The sequence below is a fragment of the Lagenorhynchus albirostris genome, chromosome 3 (genome assembly GCF_949774975.1).
Source record: "Lagenorhynchus albirostris chromosome 3, mLagAlb1.1, whole genome shotgun sequence".
NCBI lineage: Eukaryota > Metazoa > Chordata > Mammalia > Artiodactyla > Delphinidae > Lagenorhynchus > Lagenorhynchus albirostris.
In genome coordinates, this window is record NC_083097.1 from 72,645,675 (window position 1) to 72,667,974 (window position 22,300).

General features: G+C 36.7%; 1 protein-coding gene across 1 annotated transcript in view; it reads left to right on the forward strand.

The window, feature by feature from the left end:
• Positions 1–22,300, forward strand: part of ADGRV1 (adhesion G protein-coupled receptor V1) — a 564,972-nt gene that overhangs the window by 374,762 nt on the left and 167,910 nt on the right. Inside the window, exon 86 of the mRNA XM_060146321.1 lies at positions 17,747–17,863. Coding sequence (XP_060002304.1) covers positions 17,747–17,863 — 117 coding nt within the window. The remainder of the gene's footprint in view (positions 1–17,746; positions 17,864–22,300) is intronic.

Genomic DNA, 22,300 nt, shown 5'->3' on the forward strand with positions numbered 1-22,300 from the left:
ATATCCCAGAGCTGATGCTGGCCTGCTCGTGTGTGGGCCATGTCCTAGGTTCTCTGGCTGCAAGGCCAGGGGGTCTTGCAGCTACTTTTGTGTTGCTGGTAGGTTGGGCTGTGGCCCAGGGGGTCTCAGGGCTAGTGTCAGCTCACTGGTTGGTGGAGCTGAATTCCAGGCTCTCTGGCTTCAGAGCCTGAAGGGTCCCAGAGTTTGTGTCAGCCCACTGGTGTGCAGGGCTGGTTCCTGGGCCCTCTGGTGGACAGAGCCAGGTCCTGGTTTGGCGGGTCTGGGTCCCTGTGCTAATAAGCTGGAGTGAGGTTTGCAAAATGATGCTTGCCAGAACCAGTGTTCACATGGTAGAACAAACTCCCAGAAGGAGCTGCCACAAGTGTCTATGTCTCCAGGGTGAATTTCAGTTGCTCCTGCTTCTCTGGGAGGCTCTTCAAGATCAGCAGGTGTGTCTGACTCAGGATCCTTTCAAATTATTCCTTCTACCCTGTCTCCCAGGACATGTGAGATTTTGTGTGCACCCTTTAGTAGTGAAGTCTCTATTTACTACAGCCCTCTGGGACTCTTAAAATTAAGCACTGCTGGCCTTCAGAACCAAACATTCTGAGGTCTTTCTTCCCAGTGCAGGACCCCCTGGGCTGAGGAGCCCTGTGTGGGGCTTAGACCCCTTGCTCCTTGGGGAGAACCTCTGCAATTGTAATTATTCTCTTCCATGTGTGTTGCCCACCTGAGAGTATGCAGCTCCCCCCCTCCTTCCCATCTCGATGTTGTTCCTTCTTCCTGTCTTTAGTTGTAGAAGATCTTTTCTGCTAGTCTTCTAGCCTTTCTCATCAATAGTAACTGTGTAGATGGTTGTAATTTTGGTGTGCCCATGGGAGGAGGTGAGCTCAGGGTCTTCCTACTCCATCATCTTGGCCACTCCTCCCAGACCCACAGAGTTAAGGAGACAAGATGAGAGTCTTGGGAAACCAAGGCAGCTAGAGTTTGCAGGACAGAGTACTGGAGAAGAAAAAACTATAAAAAAGAACTCTGGAGATATGCAGAGGACTTGGGGAAAAGCATTTGAAAAAATAATGATTTAGGGCTTCCCTGGTGGTGCAGTGGTTGAGAGTCTGCCTGCCGATGCAGGGGACATGGGTTCGTGTCCTGTTCCGGGAAGATCCCACATGCCGTGGAGCGGCTAGGCCCGTGAGCCACGGCCGCTGAGGCTGCGCATCCGGAGACTGTGCTCCGCAACGGTAGAGGCCACAACAGTGAGAGGCCCGTGTACCACAAAAAAAAAAAGAAAGAAAGAAAAAGAAAAAATAATGATTTACAAATTTTCAAATTTGTTGAAAGTGTAAACCTACAGATTCAAGAAGTTGAAAGAACTGCAATGAATCACAAACAGAAGAAACATAAAGAAACTGTACCAAGGCACATCATGATCAAATTGCTTAAAACCAGTGATAAAGAGAAAATATTAAAAGCAACAAAAATTACAAAAAAGAAATCATTTCATACAGCAGATTTCTTGTCAGAAATCATGTAAGTGAGGAGATAGTAGAAACCATGCTTAAGTACTGAAGGAGAAAAAAACCTGTTAACCAAAATATCTTTCAAAGTAAAGATGTTTTCACATATATTAAAGCTAAAATTATCACCAGATAATTTTCACAGATGTGACAACTAAAAATCAAATAACGAGATGATAGATTTTAACTTTAGCCCACAAAATCACATTAAATGCAAGTGGTGTTAAATATGCTGTTTAAATGGAGATTTTTCAAAATGAATAAAAAGCAGGGCACAGCTATATGTTGCCTGCAAGAAGCATCCTTCAAATGTAAAGCCACATATATTTAGGTTAAAAGTAAAAAGATGGAAAAAAATTGGATTGACTGTATTAACATCAAAGTAGATATCAGAGCAAAGAATAATATAAGAGAGAAAGAAGTTTATTCCATAATAATAAAAGGGTCAGTTTGTCGAGAGGATATAGTAATTCTAAATATTCACATACTTAATAACAGAGCTTCCAAATATACCATGTAAAACTGATAGAATTACAAGGAAAAAATGACAAATTCACAATTACAGTTGGTAATTTAAAGACCTCTCTTTAATAACTGAAAGAAAAAGACCCAGAAAATCAGTAAGAATATAGAATATCTTTAAAATGTTATCATCCAACTTGACCTAATTGAGATTTATAGAACACTTCGCCCAGCAACAGTAGAATATACATTTTTATCAAGTGCACGTGGAATATAGGCTAGTAAATTTAAAATGATTAAAGTCATACAGAACACGTCCTGTGACTACAATGGAATTAAATTAGAAATCAACAACAGAAAGATTGATGGAACATCCTCAAATATTTGGAAACTAAATAGCTTACTTTAAAATAATTCATAGGTCAAAAAAGAAATCAGTATGAAAATTTCAGAGTATTTTGAACTGAATGAAAATGAAAACACGATATAAAAAAATTTGAAAGATTCTGTTAAAGCAGTATTAAGAGGAAATTTAAAGAACTAAATGCCTATATTAAGAAATATATGATTGCATAAAAAGAAAAACAATTTTTAAACTCAAAATAAATAATAAATAAATGATAAAGAGGAGAACAGAAATTACTGAAATAGAAAGAAGGAAAACAATATAGAAAATCAGTGAAACCAAGATCCAGTTCTTTAAGAAGATCAATAAAAGTATCAACCTTTAGCCAGAATGATTGGGGAATAAAAGAAAGTAGATCCAAATTACCAATATGAGGAAAGAGAGAAATGACATCACTACAGGAAAGATCTTAAAAAGATAATAAGGAAATATCATACATGACTTTACATCAATAGATTTGCCAGTCGTGGTGAAATAGACAATTTTTTTTAAAAGACGCAAATTACCAAAATTCATTCAAGAAGAAATAGATTGCCTGAATATCTCTATGTCTATTAAAGAAGTTGAATTTATATTTAAAAATCTTCCCACAAAGAAAATTATAGTCCAAAGGTGGTTTTACTGGTAAATTTTCTCAAACATTTAAGGAAGAAAAAATACCAATTCTACACAAATTCTTTAAGAAAATTTAAAAGGAGGAAATGATTCCCAGCTTACTCTCTGAAGCCAATGTTATCCTGATACAAAAATGAAACAAAGATATTACAAGAAAAGAAAACTATCAACCAATGTTCCTTATGAACATTGATACAGACATTCTTAATACAATTTTAGCAAATCAAAAGGATAATACATCACAGTAAAGTGATAACTATCCGAGTAATGCAAGGTTGGTCTAATATTCAAGTCTCAATCAATGTAATTTATCATTAACAAACAAAAATAGAGTGATATTTTTCAATATCTCAATAGAGAAATAGCTTTGTCAAAATTCAATATCTATTTCTGATAAAAACTCCCAACAAAGGAGGAATAGAAGGGGGAACTTTCTCAACCTGATAAGGGCATCTACAGAAAAAAATACATAGCTAACCTCATACTTGTTTTAATTTATTGGGGCTTCCATTACAAAATCACAGACCAGATGGTTTAAATAGCAGAAATTTATTCTCTCACAGTTCTAGAGTCTGAAGTCTGAGATCAAGGTATTGGCAAGGTTGATTTCATTTTGACCCCTCTTTTCTTGCTTTTTAGATGTTCATCTTTCTCCTTTGTCTTCATATGATTTTTTTCCTCTGTATGTCTGGATTGCTGTATCCAAAATTTTCACTTCTTATAAGGACACCATTCATATTGGGTTAGGTCCCACCCTCAAGACCTCATTTTAACTTAATTACCTCTTTAATGACATCATATTTGAATATAATTACATTCTGAGATACTGGACTTTGGTACTTGGACATATGCATTTTGGGAGGACACAGTTCAGCTCATAAAAATACTTATGGCAAAAAACCAAATGTTTAGCCTTAAGATGAGAAGTAAAACAAGGATGTTCATTTTCACCACCTTTGTGTGTATATATACACTGTATCTGTATTTGTATCTATCTACCTATCTATTCGTCTGTCTATATCCAGTGAGTATAGTAAGGCAAGAAAAAGAACTTAAAGCCATTCTGATTTTAAAAAATAAGTAAAATTTCCTTTATTCAGAGATCCTTTATGTAGAAAATATAATGTTTTCTACAGAAGAACTATTCAAACTAGTTAAGTGTGTTCTATAAGTTTGCAGAATATATATACAAAATCAATATGCAATCAATACTTACAATCAATACAATATATAAAATTAATATACAAAATTAATTCATATGTATAGTCAATATACTAGCAATGAACAATCAGAAATTAAAGCTTAATGAAATACCATTTATAATAACAGCAAAATATAAAACACTGAGGGATGAATATTTTTTAAAATATATGAAGGACGTGTGCATGGAAAATTACGGAACACTCCTGAGAGAAATTAGAAAAGACCTAAATAAATGGAAGGATAAAATGTTCATGAGCCTCAAGAGTCAATATTGTTAACATGTCAATTCTCCCCAGGTTGAGATTCAACACAGTCCCAATCAGAACCCCAGCAGGACTTTTTTGTAGCAATTGAATACCTGGTTCTAAAATTCATATGGAGGGGCTTCCCTGGTGGCACAGTGGTTGAGAGTCCGCCTGCCGATGCAGGGGACGCGGGTTCATGCCCCAGTCCGGGAGGACCCCACATGCCGTGGAGCGGCTGGGCCCATGAGCCATGGCCACTGAGCCTGCGCGTCCGGAGCCTGTGCTCCGCAGCGGGAGAGGCCACGGCAGTGAGAGGCCCACGTACCGCAAAAAAAATAAAATAAAATAAAATAATAAAAAATAAAATTCGTATGGAATGCAAATGACTTGTAATAACCCGAACAACTTTGACAAAGAAGAAGAAACTAGAGTCTAGTACTACCTGTTTTCAAGAATTACAGCTACAGTAATCAAGATGACGTAGTATTGTGTAAACGTAGACAAACTGATGAATGGAAAAGATTAGAGAGGTTAGAAATAGATCCCCATGTATATAGGAAAATATGCAGATAATTCAGTAGAGAAAGGGTAGTGTTTCAAAAAAATTACACTGAAAAAAGTGGTTATCCACCTGCAGAACAAAAAGCTTTGGACCATACTTTGCGTTGTATTCAGAATAGCTCAAAATTAATCAAAGACCTAATTTTAAAACCAAAAACTGTAAAACTTCTAGGAAACATATGAGAAAACCTTTGTGAATTTGAATTCGGCAAATTTTCCTTAGATATGATAACAAAAGTATAATCTATAAAAGGTCAAAAATGTATGACACAATTCGTAATTGGGTTTCATCCATGTTAAAAAGTTGTTTTTCAAAAGACAGTGTTTAGAGAATGAGAACACAAGTCACAGACTTGGAGAAAATATTTTCAAACAAGTACCTGATGAAAGACTTTTATCATAAATATAGAAAGTACTCATAAAACTCAATCACAGAAAAACAAACCAACTTTAAAAGTGGGCAAAAGAGTTAAGTGGGAATTTCTTCAAAGAAGAGATATGGATTGCAAATAAACACATGAAAAAATGATCAACATCATTGCTGATTAGGAAAATGCAAATTAAAACCACACTGAGGAGCTTCTGTGTACCTATTAGAAAGGCTAAAAATTTAAAAGCTAACCATTACAAGTTTTAGTGAGAATGTGGAATAACTGGATACATACACTTCTCATGGGAATGTAAAATATTACAGCCACTTTGGGAAAATAATTGATCAGTTTCTTAAAATATTAAATACACACTTACCATATGATCCAGCCATTCCTCTCCTAGGTATTTACTCAAGATAAATGAAAGCATATGTCCATACAAAGACTTGTACGTTCATAGCAGCTTTCTTTGTAAAAGCCCAAAACTGGAAACAACCCAAATACACATCAGCATGTGAAAGGATATGTAATTAGAACACTATTCAACAATAAAAAGAGAATGAACCATTGATACATTATTTTGGATGAATTTCAAAATAATTATGCTAAATGAAATAAACTAGAGAAAAAAGTACCTATGATTCCATTTGCATGCAATTCTAGTAAATGAAACTAATGTGTAGTGACAGAAAACAGGTTGTCTGGGGAAGTGAGGAGTGGTGGTGGTGGGGGGGGTGCTGCAAAGGTCATGATGAAGCTTTGGGGATGAGGTATACATTAATTATCTTCCTTGTGAGGATGGTTTCACGGGAGTATCTATGTGTCAAAATCATACACTTCAAATATGTGCCATTATGTATTGTCTGTCAATCATACTTCAATAAAACTTTTTAAAATAGCACTTACTATGCTCAAAATCATGATAGGGTCTGTACGGGATACTGAATACTTGCTATGTTTTCCTTCTTAAAAAAATGTAGTTCAAAATAATAATACTAGAGAATACGATTGAATTGTTGCCTTTAAGGAGTTGACAGTTTTCCAAGAGACTAAGGCTGATTTTTGTATAAGAATTGGGAGAACTGGGTAGGAAAATCAATCCTTATGTTAATAAAATCCTGTTTTAAAAATTCAGAGGAAGGAAGAGTTATTTATGGTTGAAAGCAATAGCCGTATATTCATGACAGAGTTGACATTTCAACCACACCTTGAAAAATGGACTTTCAACAGAGAAAGATAAGAAACAATTCTAGCAACACAGAAGACAAAGAACAAAGGCAAAGCGTTGAGAGATGATGGAACGTGTTTTAGGGAATGGCAGTCAATGCAGTTAGAGTAGCAGGTTTGGAGTATGCAGGGTCCTGTAGAAGGTAAGCTTAGGAAGAGAAGGTGGGGCAGATGGGACTTGTAGACAAAGCCACTGCAATTCTGTTTCTTTGAATATTTCTTTGACTTCCACAAGCAGAACTACTCAGTCTTGACTTTGCATTCCCCTGATATTTTACCCCATATTCTATTACAACACCTGTTACATTTTATTGCATCATGTGTGTCTGGCTTCACCCATACGCACTCTCCTATTAGAAAGGACAACATTTGGCCCATTATAAATACTCGACAACACGTGCTGTTAACACTCTACAAAACAGGAAAGTCTAGGAGTCTGTCATGATCAGAGTAGGCAGGTGGAATTTGAACTGCTCCTGTAAAAACTGAGTAGGTTTTGGGTAAGATGGAGAGTAGAGAGAAGAGCATTTCATAGAGAGAGGAGTGAGAATGTCCATAGGAAAGTGTGGAGGAGGGGTGGGGAGTGTATATTAAGAAGTACTGAGAATTGAGGTTTATAGGAAAACCAGTTTTTATTATTTGTTATTATTTAGCCCAAGTAAGAAAAGACATGTGCTATATTTTTTTTATGTTTTTATATCTTTATTACAGTTTTGTCCAGCAGGAAATAGTATATAATGTTGTCTCTTGTGTATAAAATTTTTTAATAGATCTTTATTGGAGCATAACTGCTTCACAATACTGTGTTAGCTTCTGTTGTACACCAAAGTGAATCAGCCATATGCATACATATGTCCCCATATCCCCTCCCTCTTGAGGCTCCCTCCCATCCTCCCTATCCCACCCCTCTAGGTCATCGCAAAGCACAGAGCTGATCTCCCTGTGCTATGCCGCTGCTTCCCACTAGCTAACTATTTTATGTTCGGTAGTGTACATGTGTTGATGCTACTCTCACTTCGCCCCAGCTTCCCCCTCCCATCCCGTGTCCTCAGGTCCATTCTCTATGTCTACATCTTTATTCCTGCCCTGCAACTAGGTTCATCAGTACCGTTTTTTTTTTTATTCCATATGTATGCGTTAGCATACAGTATTTGTTTTTCTCTTTCTGACTTACTTCACTCTGTATGACAGACTCTAGGTCCATCCACCTCACTACAAATAACTCAGTTTTGTTTCTTTTTATGGCTGAGTAATATTGCATTGTATATATGTGCCACGTCTTCTTTATCCATTCATCTGCCGATGGACATTTAGGTTGGTTCCATGTTCTGGCTATTGTAAATAGTGCTGCAGTGAATATTGTGCTACATGTCTCTTTGAATTATGGTTTTCTCAAGATATATGCCCAGTAATGAGATTGCTGGGTCATACAGTAGTTCTATTTTCAGTTTTTTAAGGAACCTACATACTGTTTTCCATCGTGGCTGTATCAATTTACATTCCCACCAACAGTGCAGGAGGGTTCCCTTTTCACCACACGCTTTCCAGTATTTATTGTTTCTAGCTTTTTTGATAATGGCCATTCTGACCAGCGTGAGGTGATACCTCATTGTAGTTTTGATTTGCATTTCTCTAATATTTAGTGATGTTGAGCATCTTTTCATGTGCCTCTTGGCCATCTGTATGTCTTCCTTGGTGAAATGTCTATTTAGGTCTTCTGCCCATTTTTTAATTGGATTGTTTGTCTTTTTGATATTGAGCTCCATGAGCTGTTTATATATTTTGGAGATTAATCCTTTGTTGTTTCATTTGCAAATATTTTATCCCATTCTGAGGCTTGTCTTTTTGTCTTGTTTATGGTTTCCTTTGCTGTGCAAAAGCTTTTAAGTTTAATTAAGTTCCATTTGTTTATTTTGTTTTTATTTCCATTTTTCTAGGAGGTGGGTCAAAAAAGATCTTGCTGTGGTTTATGTCAAACAGTGTTTTTCCTATGTTTTCCTCTAAGAGTTTTATAGTGTCTGGTCTTACATTTAGGTCTTTAATCCATTTGGAGTTTATTTTTGTGTATGGTGTTTGGTAGTGTTCTAATTTCATTTTTTTACATGTAGCTGTCCAGTTTTCCCACCACCACTTATTGAACAGGCTGTCTTTTCTCCATTGTATGTCCTTGCCTCCTTTGTCGTAAATTAGGTGACCATAGGTGCGTGGGTTTATCTCTGGGCATTCTGCCCTGTACTATTGATCTATATTTCTGTTTTTGTGCCAGACCATACTGTTTTGATTACTGTAGCTTCGTGGTATAGTTTGATATCAGGGAGCCTGATTCCTCCAATTCCATTTTTCTTTCTCAAGATTTTGTTGGCTCTTTGGGGTCTTTTGTGTTTCAATACGAATTGTAAAATTTTTTGTTCTAATTCTGTGGAGAATACCATTGGTAGTTTGATAGGGATTGCATTGAATCTGTAGATTGCTTTGGGTAGTATCGTCATTTTTACAATATTAATTCTTCCCATCCAAGAACATGGTATATTTCTCCATCTGTTTATGTCATCTTTGATTTCTTTCATCAGTGTTTTATAGTTTTCTTAGTGCAAGTCTTTCACCTCCTTAGGCAGGTTTATTCCTAGGTATTTTATTCTTTTTGTTGCAATGGTAAATGGGATTGTTTCCTTAATTTCTCTTTCTGAGCTTTTGTTGTTGGTGTATGGGAATGCCAGAGATTTCTGTGCATTAATTGTGTATCCTGCAACCTTACCAAAGTCATTGATTAGTTCTTGTAGTTTTCTGGTGTCATCTTTAGGATTTTTTATGTATAGTATCATGTCATCAGCAAACAGTGACAGTTTTACTTCTTTTCCAATTTGTATCCCTTTTATTTCTTTTTCTTCTCTGATTGCCATGGCTAGGACTTCCAAAACTATGTTGAATAGGAGTGGTGAGATTGGACATCCTTGCCTTGTTCCTGATCTTAGTGGAAGTGCTTTCAGTTTTTCACCATTGAGTATGATGCTTGCTCTGGGTTTGTCATATATGGTCTTTATTATGTTGAGGTAGGTTCCCTCTCTGTTCATTTTCTGGAGAGTTTTTATCATAAATGGTGTTGAATTTTGTCAAAAGCTTTTCCTGCATCTGTTGAGATGATCATATGTTTTTTTTTTCCTTAATTTGTTAATGTGGTGTATCACATTGATTGATTTGTGTATATTGAAGAAACCTTGCATCCCTGGGATAAATCCCACTTGATCATGGTGTGTGATCCTTTTAATGTGTTGTTGGATTCTGTTTGCTAGTGTTTTTTTCAGGAGTTTTGCATCTATGTTCATCAGTGATATTGGTCTATAATTTTCTTTTTTTGTGACATCATTTTCTGGTTTTGGTATCAGGGTGATGGTGGCTTCCTAGAATGAATTTGGGAGTGTTTCTCCCTCTGCAATTGTTTGGAGGAGTTTGAGAAGAATCGGTGTTAGCTGTTCTCTAAATGTTTGATAGAATTCGCCTGTGAAGCCATCTGGTTCTGGACCTTTGTTTGTTGGCAGATTTTTAAATAAGATTTCGATTTCATTACTTGTGATAGGTCTGTTAATATTTTCTAAGTCTTCCTGGTTCAGTCTTGGAAAATTGTACCTTTCCAAGAATTTGTCCATTTCTTCATGGTTGTCCATTTTATTGGCATATAGTTGTTTCTAATAGTCTCTTATAATCCTTTGTATTTCTGTGGTGTCAGTTGTGATTTCTCCATTTTAATTTCTAATTTTATTGATTTGAGCCTTCTCCCTATTTTTCTTGATGAGTCTGGCTAAAGCTTTATCAATTTTGTTTATGTTCTCAAAGAACCAGCTTTTAGTTTTATTGATCTTTGCTATTGTTGTCTTTGTTTCTATTTCATTTATTTCTGCTCTGCTGATCTTTCTGATTTCTTTCCTTCTCCTGACTTTGGGTTTTCTTTGTTCTTCTTTCTCTACTTGTTTTAAGTGTAGGGTTGCATTGTTTATTTGAGATTTTTCTTGTTTCTTGTTGTGAGATTGAATTGCTATAAACTTCCCTCAGAACTGCTTTTGCTGCATCTTATAGGTTTTGGGTCGTCCTGTTTTCGTTGTCATTTGTTTCTATATATTTTTTATTCTTTGATTTCTTCAGTGATCTCTTGGTTATTTAGTAGTGCACTGTTTAGCCTCCATGTATTTGTGTTTTTTACAGTTATTTTCCTGCAGTTAATTTCCAACCTCATAGTGTTGTGGTCAAAAAAGGTATTTGATACAATATCAGTTTTCTTAAATTTTCCAAGGCTTGATTTGTGACCCAAGATGTGATCTATCCTGAAAAATGTTCCATGTGCACTTGAGAAGAAAGTGTATTCTGCCACTTTCGGGTAGAATGTCCTGTAAATATCAATTAAGTCTATTTGGTCTGTTGTGTCATTTAAAGCTTGTGTTTCCTTATTTATTTTCATTTTGGATGATCTGTCCATTGATGAAAGTGGGGTGTTAAAGTCCCTTACTATTACTGTGTTACTGTCGATTTCTCCTTTCGTGGTTGTTAGCATTTGCCTTCTATATTGAGGTGCTCCTATGTTGGGTGCATAAACATTTATAATTGTTATATCTTCTTGGATTGATCCCTTGATCATTATGTAGTGTCCTTCCTTGTTTCTTGTAACATTCTTTATTTTAAAGTCTATTTTATCTAATATGAGTATTGCTACTCCAGCTTTTTTTGATTTCCATTTGCATGGAAACTATCGTTTTCCATTCCCTCACTTTCAGTCTGTATATGTCCGTAGGTCTGAAGTGGGTCTCTTGTAGACAGCATATATATGGGTGTTGTTTTTGTATCCATTCAGCCAGTCTGTGTCTTTTGGTTGGGGCATTTAATCTATTTACATTCAAGGTTGTTGTCAATATGTATGTTCCTATTACCATTTTCTTAATTTTGGGGGGTTTGTTTTTGTGGGTCTTTTTCTTCTCTTGTGTTTCCCGCCTAGAGAGTTTTCTTTAGCATTTGTTGTAAAGCTCGTTTGGTGGTGCGGAATTCTCTTAGCTTTTGCTTGTCTGAAAAGCTTTCGATTTCTTCATCGAATCTGAATGAGATCCTTGCTGGGTAGAGTAATCTTGGATGTAGGTTTTTCTCTTTCATCACTTGAAGTATATCCTGCCTCTCGCTTCTGGCCTGCAGAGTTTCTGCTGAAAAATCAGCTGATAACCTTATGGGGATTCCTTGGTATATTATTTTTTGTTTTTCCCTTGCTGCTTTTAATATTTTTTCTTTGAATTTAATTTTTGTTGGTTTGATTAATATGTGTCTTGGTGTGTTTTTCCTAGGGTTTATCCTGTATGGGACTCTCTGTGCTTCTTGGACTTGGGTGACTATTTCCTTTCCCATGTTAGGGATGTTTTCGACTATAATCTCTTCAAATATTTTCTCAGACCCCTTCTTTTTCTCTTCTTCTTCTGGGACCCCTGTAATTCGAATTTTGGTGCATTTAGTGTTGTCCCAGAGGTCTCTGAGATTGTCTTCAATTCTTTTCATTCTTTTTTCTTTATTCTGCTCCTTAGCAGTTACTTCCAGTATTTTGTCTTCCAGCTCACTTATTCGTTCTTTTGCCTGAGTTATTCTGTTATTATTCCTTCTAATGCATTTTTCATTTCAGTTATTGTGTTGTTCATCTCTGTTTGTTTGTTCTTTAGTTCTTCTAGATCATTGTTAAACATTTCTTGTATTTTCTCAATTCGTGCCTCCATCTATTTCTGAGATTCTGGATCATCTTTACTGCCATTACTCTGAATTCTTTTTCAGGTAGACTGCCTATTTCGTCTTCAGTTATTTGTTCTTGTAGGTTTTTAACTTGCTCCTTCTTCATCTGTGACATAATTTTTTGTCGTGTCTTTTTTTTTTTTTTTTTTTATGAGTGTCATTGTGTTCCTGTCTTACTGGTTGTTTGGCCTGAGGCTTCCAACACTGGAGTTTGTAGCCTGTTGCGTAGAGCTGGGTCTTCATGCTGAGATGAGGACCTCCATGAGACCTCCCTCCAATGAATATTCCGTGGGGTCTGAGGTTCTCTGTTAGTCTAGTGGTTCAAACTTGGAGCTACCACCCCGCCCGACCCCTGGCTCATGAACCAAGATCCTGTAAGCCACATGGGGTGGAAAAAGAAAAAAAGAACAATAACAAAGTTAAAAAAATATATTAGACTAGGAAACTAACAGGTATGTTAGAAAGAATATAAAAGTAAAACTATAGATGAATCAACAACCGGAAGGTATAACAGTATCACAATAGTAAAAAAAGAGGAGGAGGGAAAAGAAAAAAAATGGGTGGGGGGGCCCTTGGCTGTGGAGGGTGGGGCCTAAGCAAGGGTGAGGTTTGGGCCTGGGCAGGGCCTATGCTTCAGGCCCACAGGGCTGGAAGAGGCCCTGGGGGCTGTGAGGGGTGGGGCTTAGGCTCAATGGAACAGAAGGGGCCCAGGCTTGCCCCTCACCCCTGGTCTCAGAGGGCGGGAGACTTCACCTGGGAGCCCAGCAGGCTTCCTGGGCTCAACTGGGTGGGGCAAATGCCCTCCTCTCTGTTCCTGACCCTCCAGTCCAGAGGGCCTCTTCCACCTGCCTCTCCTGTTCTCCCCTTGGCCTCCTTCCTATGCCCCCAGGACCAATGCGGCTGGGCGCCGTGGGGGGTCTTGGAGGGCAGGGGACTGGCCTGGGAGCTCAACAGGCTCCCTGGGCCCAAGTGGATGGGGGAAACGCCTTCCGCTCCTCTCCCGCTCCTCTGGGTGGGCCCCTCCCGCCTGCCTCTCCTGATCTCTCTGGTCTCCCTCTTATGCCCCCAAGACCCATATGGCCTGCACAGGACTTTGGAGGGGGTGTACCAGCCTGGGAATTCAGCAGGCTCCCTGGGCCCGAGTGGGCGGGGCAATTGCCCTCCACTCCTCTCCCTCTTCTGGATGGCTCCACATGCCTGCCTCTCCTGATCTCCCCGGCCTCAGGGATGCTGATCCTGTCTGGCTTCCACTTCTTCTCCCCACCTCAGTCCCCCCACATCCTATTGGTTCACTTGGGGGTTCCTCCCATCTCCTTGGGTGTCAGGGTACCCCACCAGTGGCCGGCTCGCACCCTAGTTGTGGAGAGACGCTAACTCTGCCCCATATACATACATATATATATATATATATTTTTTTTTTTTTTTTTTTTTTTTTTTTTTTTTTCCAGTGCGTGGGCTTCTCACTGTTTTGGCTTCTCCCATTGCGGAGCACAGGCTCCAGATGCGCAGGTTCAGCAGCCATGACTCACAGGCCTAGCCGCTCCGCAGCATGTGAGATCTCCGGGGCACGAACCCATGTCCCCTGCATTGGCAGGCAGACTCTCAACCACTGCGCCACCAGGGAAGCCCTGCCCCGTATATATTTTAAATGAAAAAAAATTAGATATTTCCTCCCTTGGTTATTATAGTAGAGCTCTAATCAACCAGAAGAAGAAAGAATTTTACAAGTTGTTAACAAAATATATCAGATACTCTCTTCTGGAAATGTATATATATATAGTTTTTGGTTAAGACGTATGTATATTATATCAATATAGAATTAAGAGTAGTATTATATTTGCCACGGGCATTATGTTCTATTGCCATTGTGAACCTGTGGTGGCCCATGGGTTAAAAAAGATTGAGAAACAATGAACCAGAATTTCGGCACTTTGAGACAGGGCTCACGCTGGATATAGCTTGGTGGGCAGCAGTGTGATGTTCTAAAAAGAACGCTGGCCTCTCAAATCAGAACACCAGGATTTGAATCCCACTTTAAAATTTGTTCAGTGACCCTTGAACAAGTTAGTTCCTCTATCAGACCTTCTTTCATCTTTAATTAAATTGGGATAAAACAATGACTTCACATCATTAATATGTGGCGCGTCTGCACGCACACACATGGACAACAAAAAAAACCAAGAAAACATGTAGCACCATGCTGGTACATGGTACACAATTTTCCACCATAACATTCTTCATCTTGCATAGGTGGCATAATGCTCTGTAGATAGTAGGTAGGCCAACACTTGCTTACTGAATGAATCAACATGAATGACTGAGAACCATTGAAAAATTCCTTGCTTTCTGTTATGGTGTTCAACTTAGTGTATCCAGAGAACTGACTGAAAATAACCCTTTTCCTGATCATCTCTAGGTGTTTGCGTAAAAAAGCAATGGTAAAACTTCCTCTCTTCCTTGGTTATGTACCTTAAGAATATGTGAACTAAATATGCTAGGAGATCTTATTTTATTTTACTTTAACCATTTAATTTATATTTTAATTCAATTTAATTTTAGATAGACCCCATGACACATAATCTCTGGTTCTCCAAGTATTCTTAGCTCATCCCTGTTGTAGTAATGTGTATTGAGAGCTCAGCCTTGTCTTGCTTACCAGCCTTCTCCCATACAGAAGCATTTCTCATATTTTAGAGAACATTCTGGAAGAATGTTCATAGTTTACAAAAGTAGGTATGTAACTGGTCTTATGATTTAGAAAAAGAGATTAAAACGTAATAAAATATGAAGAAGCCATATCTTAAAAATGGAATTTTGGATGATAAAACTGTATTCTGGAAATAAATATAGTTTTAAGCAATAACTTGTACTAATTTGCTTCAAAGAAAAAATATTGAAAAGAATAAGAGTTATTTAAATTAGCATACCATTTATAAATAGTTTCATAGTTAAAACTAAACACATTCAATTACAGTTTGGATTACACTATTGTTTTACCTAGCAAACCATTCAGGTTGATTCGTACAAAACTAGGAAATAAATTCAACACAATCCATATTATAGAATCTGAATTAGAGAGGCTCAAATTTATTATAAGTACACATATAAAGACTTTATGAAAAGATGCCACTTTGTGCAAATAAAAAGCATAAAATGTTAAAATTATTCTTTTTGTTTTTTGGATTTTTTTGTTTGGCTGAATCTCACAGTTCTGTGTTTCTAAGGTCTTTTAAGGCATAGTTTTCAGTTGTTTAGTGTTCATTGTTAGTGTTTTGGTGAAGGTGTTCAATGAATTTTTGTGAAATTTAGGAAGTTTAAATGTATGACCTATAATATATTACAATTCAGAAGTTTGAAGCTAAAATCTAGGGAAATCTAGGCGTGTTTTTAAAATAAGCTCTAATAATTCAAAAGCTATTTGTGATACATTCTGGAAAGGCAAATTTGTTGGCTTTATTTTTTCCAGGGAGCTAATTTGTACCAGATTGTTAGGATATAACCAGACATACATTTCTAGTGTCTGCTTTTTTTTTTTAAAATTGTGTGTTACAAATACTCCAAAACTAGAGTTAAAATAAACAAAAAGTTGAGTCAGGAATACTTCTCATTTGAAAAATAATCCTGGAATTTTGGAGTAGAAAGAGACTTTAGAGTTTATTTTTTCCAACTTCCTCCTCCTACTAATGAGGGAATTAGTCCCAGAAGGGTAAACTGACTTGTTTAGAGTCCATAGCTTGAAAAAGAAAAAAAAAAGGGAAAAGGTTTCCTTTTCTTCTATACTTGGTACAGGAAGTACTCAATAAATAATTACCAAGAGGGAAGTCAGCATGGCGTGAGATACGTATTATTGTGAATTTATTAATTAGCATTTTGGTTCTTCTGTAATTGACTAAGGAGACTGGTTAAGGTAAGTTTTTCCCCATGAAATAGAGATGCTGGGAGCATGCAAGTTCTTATCCCAGATCCTGACATTCGCCACAATGATGCCCTCCTGGGAACACTCCTGGGCAGAAATTTTCAAGACGATTTAACGTACACACCTTTGAAATAAAAGGTTTGGGGAGGGGTATATTTCATTTGAAAATAAAAACAATATTCTGATTTGATTTTGAGCACAGTATTCATTTTTTAAAATCCAAGAAACATTAATGACATTTGCATTTCCTTTTTAGAAGTTGAGAGATTTTGAGGCCTAAGTCAGCTACTTTTCTCCTTACAGCACCCCTCTGTTGTTTTGGAATCAATCATTCTTTCTTTCAACAATTATTTATTGAACATTTCAGGCATATTCCAGGCATAGTGGTAGTTTATTAAAACATTAAGTTAAAAAGACTTGGTCTGTGTCTGAAAGAGGAAGGGAATTTATTCCTTGAGAGGTTACAGTCCACTATTATTGCTCCAAATTTTCCCTTGCCATCTATACTTTCCATTATAAAATTTGACATAGTAGTCATATAGTAGAGAAAATGATAGATAGAAATCACAGGAGTGTTTCACTGCATTTATTTATCCATTTATTCAACAAGTATTTATTGAGTACCTCCAATAGAGACTTTGAGAGTACCTACTGTGTTCCAGACACTGGGCTGTGTGAGTGTGGGGTATACCAGTGAGTAAAACATTAAGTGATCCTGCCTTCATAGGGATTACATTCTAGTGGGTGACACTAACAATGACCAAGAAACATAAGAAATAAACAAATGACAGAGCATGTTAGAAAATGACAAGCACTGTTTAAAAAAGAAACAGAAAGGTAGAGTAGGGAGATCACATATGTGGGAAGGAGAGAAGAAAAGAGGGTGTAATTTTAAATAGTGTGGTCAAGAAAGGTCCCATTGTGAAGGTTACTTTTGAAGAAAGACTTGAGGGTAGTCGAAATAAAAATCCAAGAATTAGGGTAACCATAGGGTTTGAAATTTTACATTTATTTTAAGTCTGTTTTGTTATATGTGTACTTCCTGACCAGAGGATGCAGATGATGGTAGCCTCAGAGCTTTTTTTCTTCTCTTTCTTTTCTCTCCTATTAGCTTTGACTTACACAAGGAATGGTATTTCCACTCTATTTTCTCTTTTGTACTTAACTAAAATAAATGTATTTCATATGATTTTTGTCCATCTGTAAGAACAGAGTTTACTTTGAGAATTTCCTCTTGACAGTCCGATGCAGTGTGTAGCATAATTTCATATAATTCATTGTTTCTTATAAACATAAAAATCCATGTATTGCCATTTTTAGAGTGACTTAGTCATCTCATTTTGGGCAACAAATCAAATTCTTTTCCCTTTGAGTCATTGAATCGTCGATTCAGATAAGAAAATGTTTTATTTTCTTAATATTCTTGAATGACTTTAACATGATTTTAAAATAAAAGTATTTGTTTCTTACAGATTGTATTTCTGGCATCTGCATATGCAAGTCCCCAACTCACGGAGGAGAGCTGTTCAGCCGTGGCTGCTGTCGTACATTACCTGTATCTTTGCCAGTTTAGCTGGATGCTCATCCAGGTTGGTACCTCCTTTCCTCCCTCTGCCCCCTTCAGCTTTCCAATGTGTCTGGATGGAGTGGCCTTTATATCTGATATTCTTTATACTGAAATGGAAGTAATTCCATATATCCGTCACTGCATTCCCAGGAGATCAATGCAAGAAAAACCTTATAAGCTGTACAACATTAGAAAGTGTAGTGAATTTGAGGAAATGAAAAGAAATCTAGTAGAGTTGGAAATAAGAGAATGGTAGGAGATGAGGCCCTATAAGGCACAGTAAGAAATTTTAACTTTTTTTCTATGAGAAGTCATAGAATTATTTTTAAGCAAGAGAGTGACATGATGAGATTTGGATTTTAGAAGGAACTCCCTGTTTGTAGTGAATTGAGTTCAGCAAAGAGTTGACATGGGAGCCAATTAAGTAGCTTTAGCTGTATTCAGGGGAAAGAACGTGGTGGTGTGAACCAAAGGGAGCAGAAGAGACAAAGGGAAGTGAACAGCTTCTAAGAATTGTTTTTTTAAACTAGAACTATAGGATGTAGAGATTGGTTATAAAGAACGCAGAAGGTGGAACCAAGGATGTCACCCAAGTTTCTGGCATGAATGAATGGGTAGATAGTGGTGCCTTGAACTAAAATAATGATCCCTGGAGACTGGGAGAAGATGATGGGTTATTTTTAAGGACATGCTGAGTGTGAAGTTCTTGTGAGATCTCCAATGGAGACTCAGGGAGAAGTGGAATATGCAGAGCTAAATCCCAGAACAGAGGTCCATGCTAGAGAAATACATTAGACAATTACTGACTTAGAGTTGGAAAATGGAGCCATTGCTTTGGAAGAGATCACTTTGGGAGAGGGTACAGAGTGAAACCCAAAGAGATCTAGCATACTCTCCTGAGGAACTAGTAAGGGCTGGGGAGAGATTTGAACTCTCCTTTTCTGACTAAAGTCCCAAATTCTCTCTATTGTCTAATGCTGATTTGCTTGATAAAGAGGGTGATGTGAGAGTTGGATCCACTTAAGCACTATTAATTTCACTAATTCAATAGCTCAACTAAGATGCTGCCTTCGAAAGTGATTTCTGCATGGTGGTATTGTTCCATCTTTCACGTGATAGAAATAGTTTCATATGTGTTTCTGAGTACGCAGGTGAAGTATACTATGTAAACAGATGCATTCAGGCTCTTGCATATTCTTTTCTCTTGTTGAATAAGAAGGATGTGGGATGTCTACCATCTGGCAATATTGGAGGAAGGTGAGGTGATACTATTAGTAGAGAATACCATACAGATTCAAGGAAGGGATCTTTTCCCAAGTATCATATTATAGTTGTCTCTGAAGCAGAAGAAAACTGAACTGTTTAGTTAATAGAACTACTTGGAACAATTGGAGGCCTGCATCTGGGTTTGAATTCTGGCTCTGTTATTATCTTTGTAACCTTAATCAAGTTATTGACTCTCTCCAAGGTTTGTTTCTAAATCTGCATATGGAGATAAAATTCCTACCTCATAGAATTATTGTCTTATAGCTCTTTGAGCAGCTCTAATTATGGAAAATTTATGGTGTTCTCCAGTCCCCCACCAAACAATTAAAAAATAAATCTAAACCATACAACATAAAATAAATACTTGCTGAAATTACAATAGCATTTGCAAGATTCTCTGACTCCCTTTAGTAGTTTATCTAAGTTGAACTTTTTATGTGTGCCCTATGTATGTTGTCATTTATCTTCCTGAACTGAGGTCCATAGCAGTTTGCTGAAGGTCTTTGTCCATGTCCCTGACCTATTCAGTTCTTGATGAATGATCTGGATGAAAACACAGGGAGCTGTCTTATCAGGTATGCAATGATACAGAGCTGAAACAAGCTAAAACAGCAAGCTGCCTGTGTTAAGAGTACAGTTAGAATAAATATAGAAAACCTGTACTGCGACAGTTTGAAAATGAGAGTGCAAGAGGCATAATCTGATGGGGGTTAATGTAAACAACTTGAAATTTTAATTTAACCCAAACTCAGTAGCAATCAAATGTGTGACCAGATTACTTAAACCATAGCAAGTACGGTAACTACAAAAGCAACACAGACCTGGGTTACATTAATAACAGTATGAAGGCAGCTGGGGGAGCCATGTTTAAATTATAATCTACAATAGTCAGACAACCCTGGCTCCCTGTAACCACTTTCAGCAGGAATATTAACCAGCCAATGAGAAGTTGGAAGACAGTCCTATAAGAAACTTGGAGGCAGCTGGAGACAACTAACCTGGAAAGAACTTAGTGAGATGTGATGGCTGTCTACGGATACTGGGAGGGCTGCTACAGGAAAGAAAGAATGGACTATATAGCTTCATCTGGAAGAACCAGAACAAATGGGTCAAAAATTAGGGAAGCAAATTTTGAATCACGTTAAGAACTTTTATAGTCAGTAAGAATTTCAAAGTTGAAAAAGCTACGTCTAAAAGTAGAGAACGTCCAATCACTGAAATATGTTCAAAATGGGGGAAATGACCAACTTTCAAATATGTTGTAGACAGATTTCCTGCTTTAGGGGATGGCATATAAAATTTCATCCAACTTAATAGAGATTGCTGTATTCTGTATGTCTTCTTCCAGTTTTGAGTAAATATGATTGTGGCTGATGCACATTTAGTAAACTAATTAGATTTCTGTATGGCTGATGGTTTAGGAAAACTATTTAAAGTACCAGTGAAGTTTAATGTGTTTCAGATGGTACACCACACACTTTCATGGTTTGTGGTGTGACCACAAGGGAAAAATTCAATAACTTCTGATTCTAGGTAGGTTACTTCTAATGAGTTACTTTGTGGTCAGAGGTTGTCGCCTTTACTAACCTGTGTTTTCCTGTTTATAAAATACTGTCTGCTAAAATCTTTTTTTTTAATGAGAATTCGTTTTTAAAACATTATTTAAAAGATAAGACTACTGTTAATCCAATCTTGTTAGTCAAACAGTTGAAAAAATTGAAAGAATATTAACATTTCAATAATTCTACTTTGTATTTCTAGCAATGTAGGAGAGAAATTGATATATGTATGTGTGCATAGCTTATGATGAAAAGTTAATCACTAACTTTTAATCATTGAGCTAAGCATGCAAGAATTATTTTGATCTGTATTATATCTTCAATCTTAGAATAAATACATTTAAATGAATTTATCTTGAAAAGTTATTTTACTTTTACATCATATTTTTAATACATTGTAGTAAAAAGGGATTCTATTTTAGAGTAGGTAAAGAGCAATTTTGTTGGTAAACATGTTACATAACTTCTCTGAGCCTAGATTTTCTTATTGAATGATTAGATTTGTAATAACAATACCTCTCTTTGAGGATTGTAAAAAGACAAAATGAATGAATACATGGAAAGAGCTTGGAATGATTCCTGGTACAGACTGCACACTCCATACGAATTTACCCATATTATCGGCTAAGCAAATATGTAGACTAATAATTCTTAGATTTTGAAACATGTTGAAATTCTCTGTTTTTCCAGTATAATTTACACTTTTTTTTTTTTTTTTTTTTGGCAAAAGAGAATTAGCTTGATATAGGAGAACGAGAGGGCTGACAGTGTGAGGCAGACATGAGCTGAAAAGCCTTAGCAAGCTGATAACCTCTAACCTCTTTACTGAAGTGCACGTGTGGCTCATAGCAGGCTCCAGACCGGAGCTGGTGGCCTTTACTGTTTCTTTAGACGTCCCCTTTCCTGAGTGTTTCTTTAGGCTTCCCCTTTCTTTGACAGGGAAGTCACACTGTGCATGATGGGAATAGAGTAACAAATTATTTTGCATATTTTTTTAGAAGTATACAACTCACAAATTCCTTTTTGCCCATGGAGATTGAGTTAGCCTTCTGTTTGCTCTTCATGTAAGATCACTCGGAAATTACTGAAACAACAGGGTTATGTCTACTCTAAGAAAAATTGACAGTGAGAATTTAAGCTCTCATGGTACTTTTGCTCTATTTTCCTAGTTATTGTTCTAACTTTTGTTTCTTTTTTCTGTTTTGATTGGCTTTCATTTTAGAAATAGCATATACTAATTGTACAAAACATAATCAAACACTATAGAGAAATATTAAATGAAAAGTACATCTATTTCTCCCTCTTTCATATGCTCTCCACTCTCTGCTCTACCCTCAACCCTACTCCCAAAGTTAAACACTGTTAATGGTTTCCTGTGTATGCCTCCAGATATATTCCACAAGTATATAAATATTTATAAATATATAAAGAAGCACATGTGTGTGTTTGTGTGTATATAGTGTATATATGTTTATAGTGTGTATATATATATATATATAACTATATATATATAAGTTTACCCCATACTGATATACTTTTTTTTCTCTTCTATAATATGGTTATTCCATAATTTTTTTTCTGATTCCTATTAATGAAATGCTGGTTATTTCCAGTTATTTTTGCTATTATACACA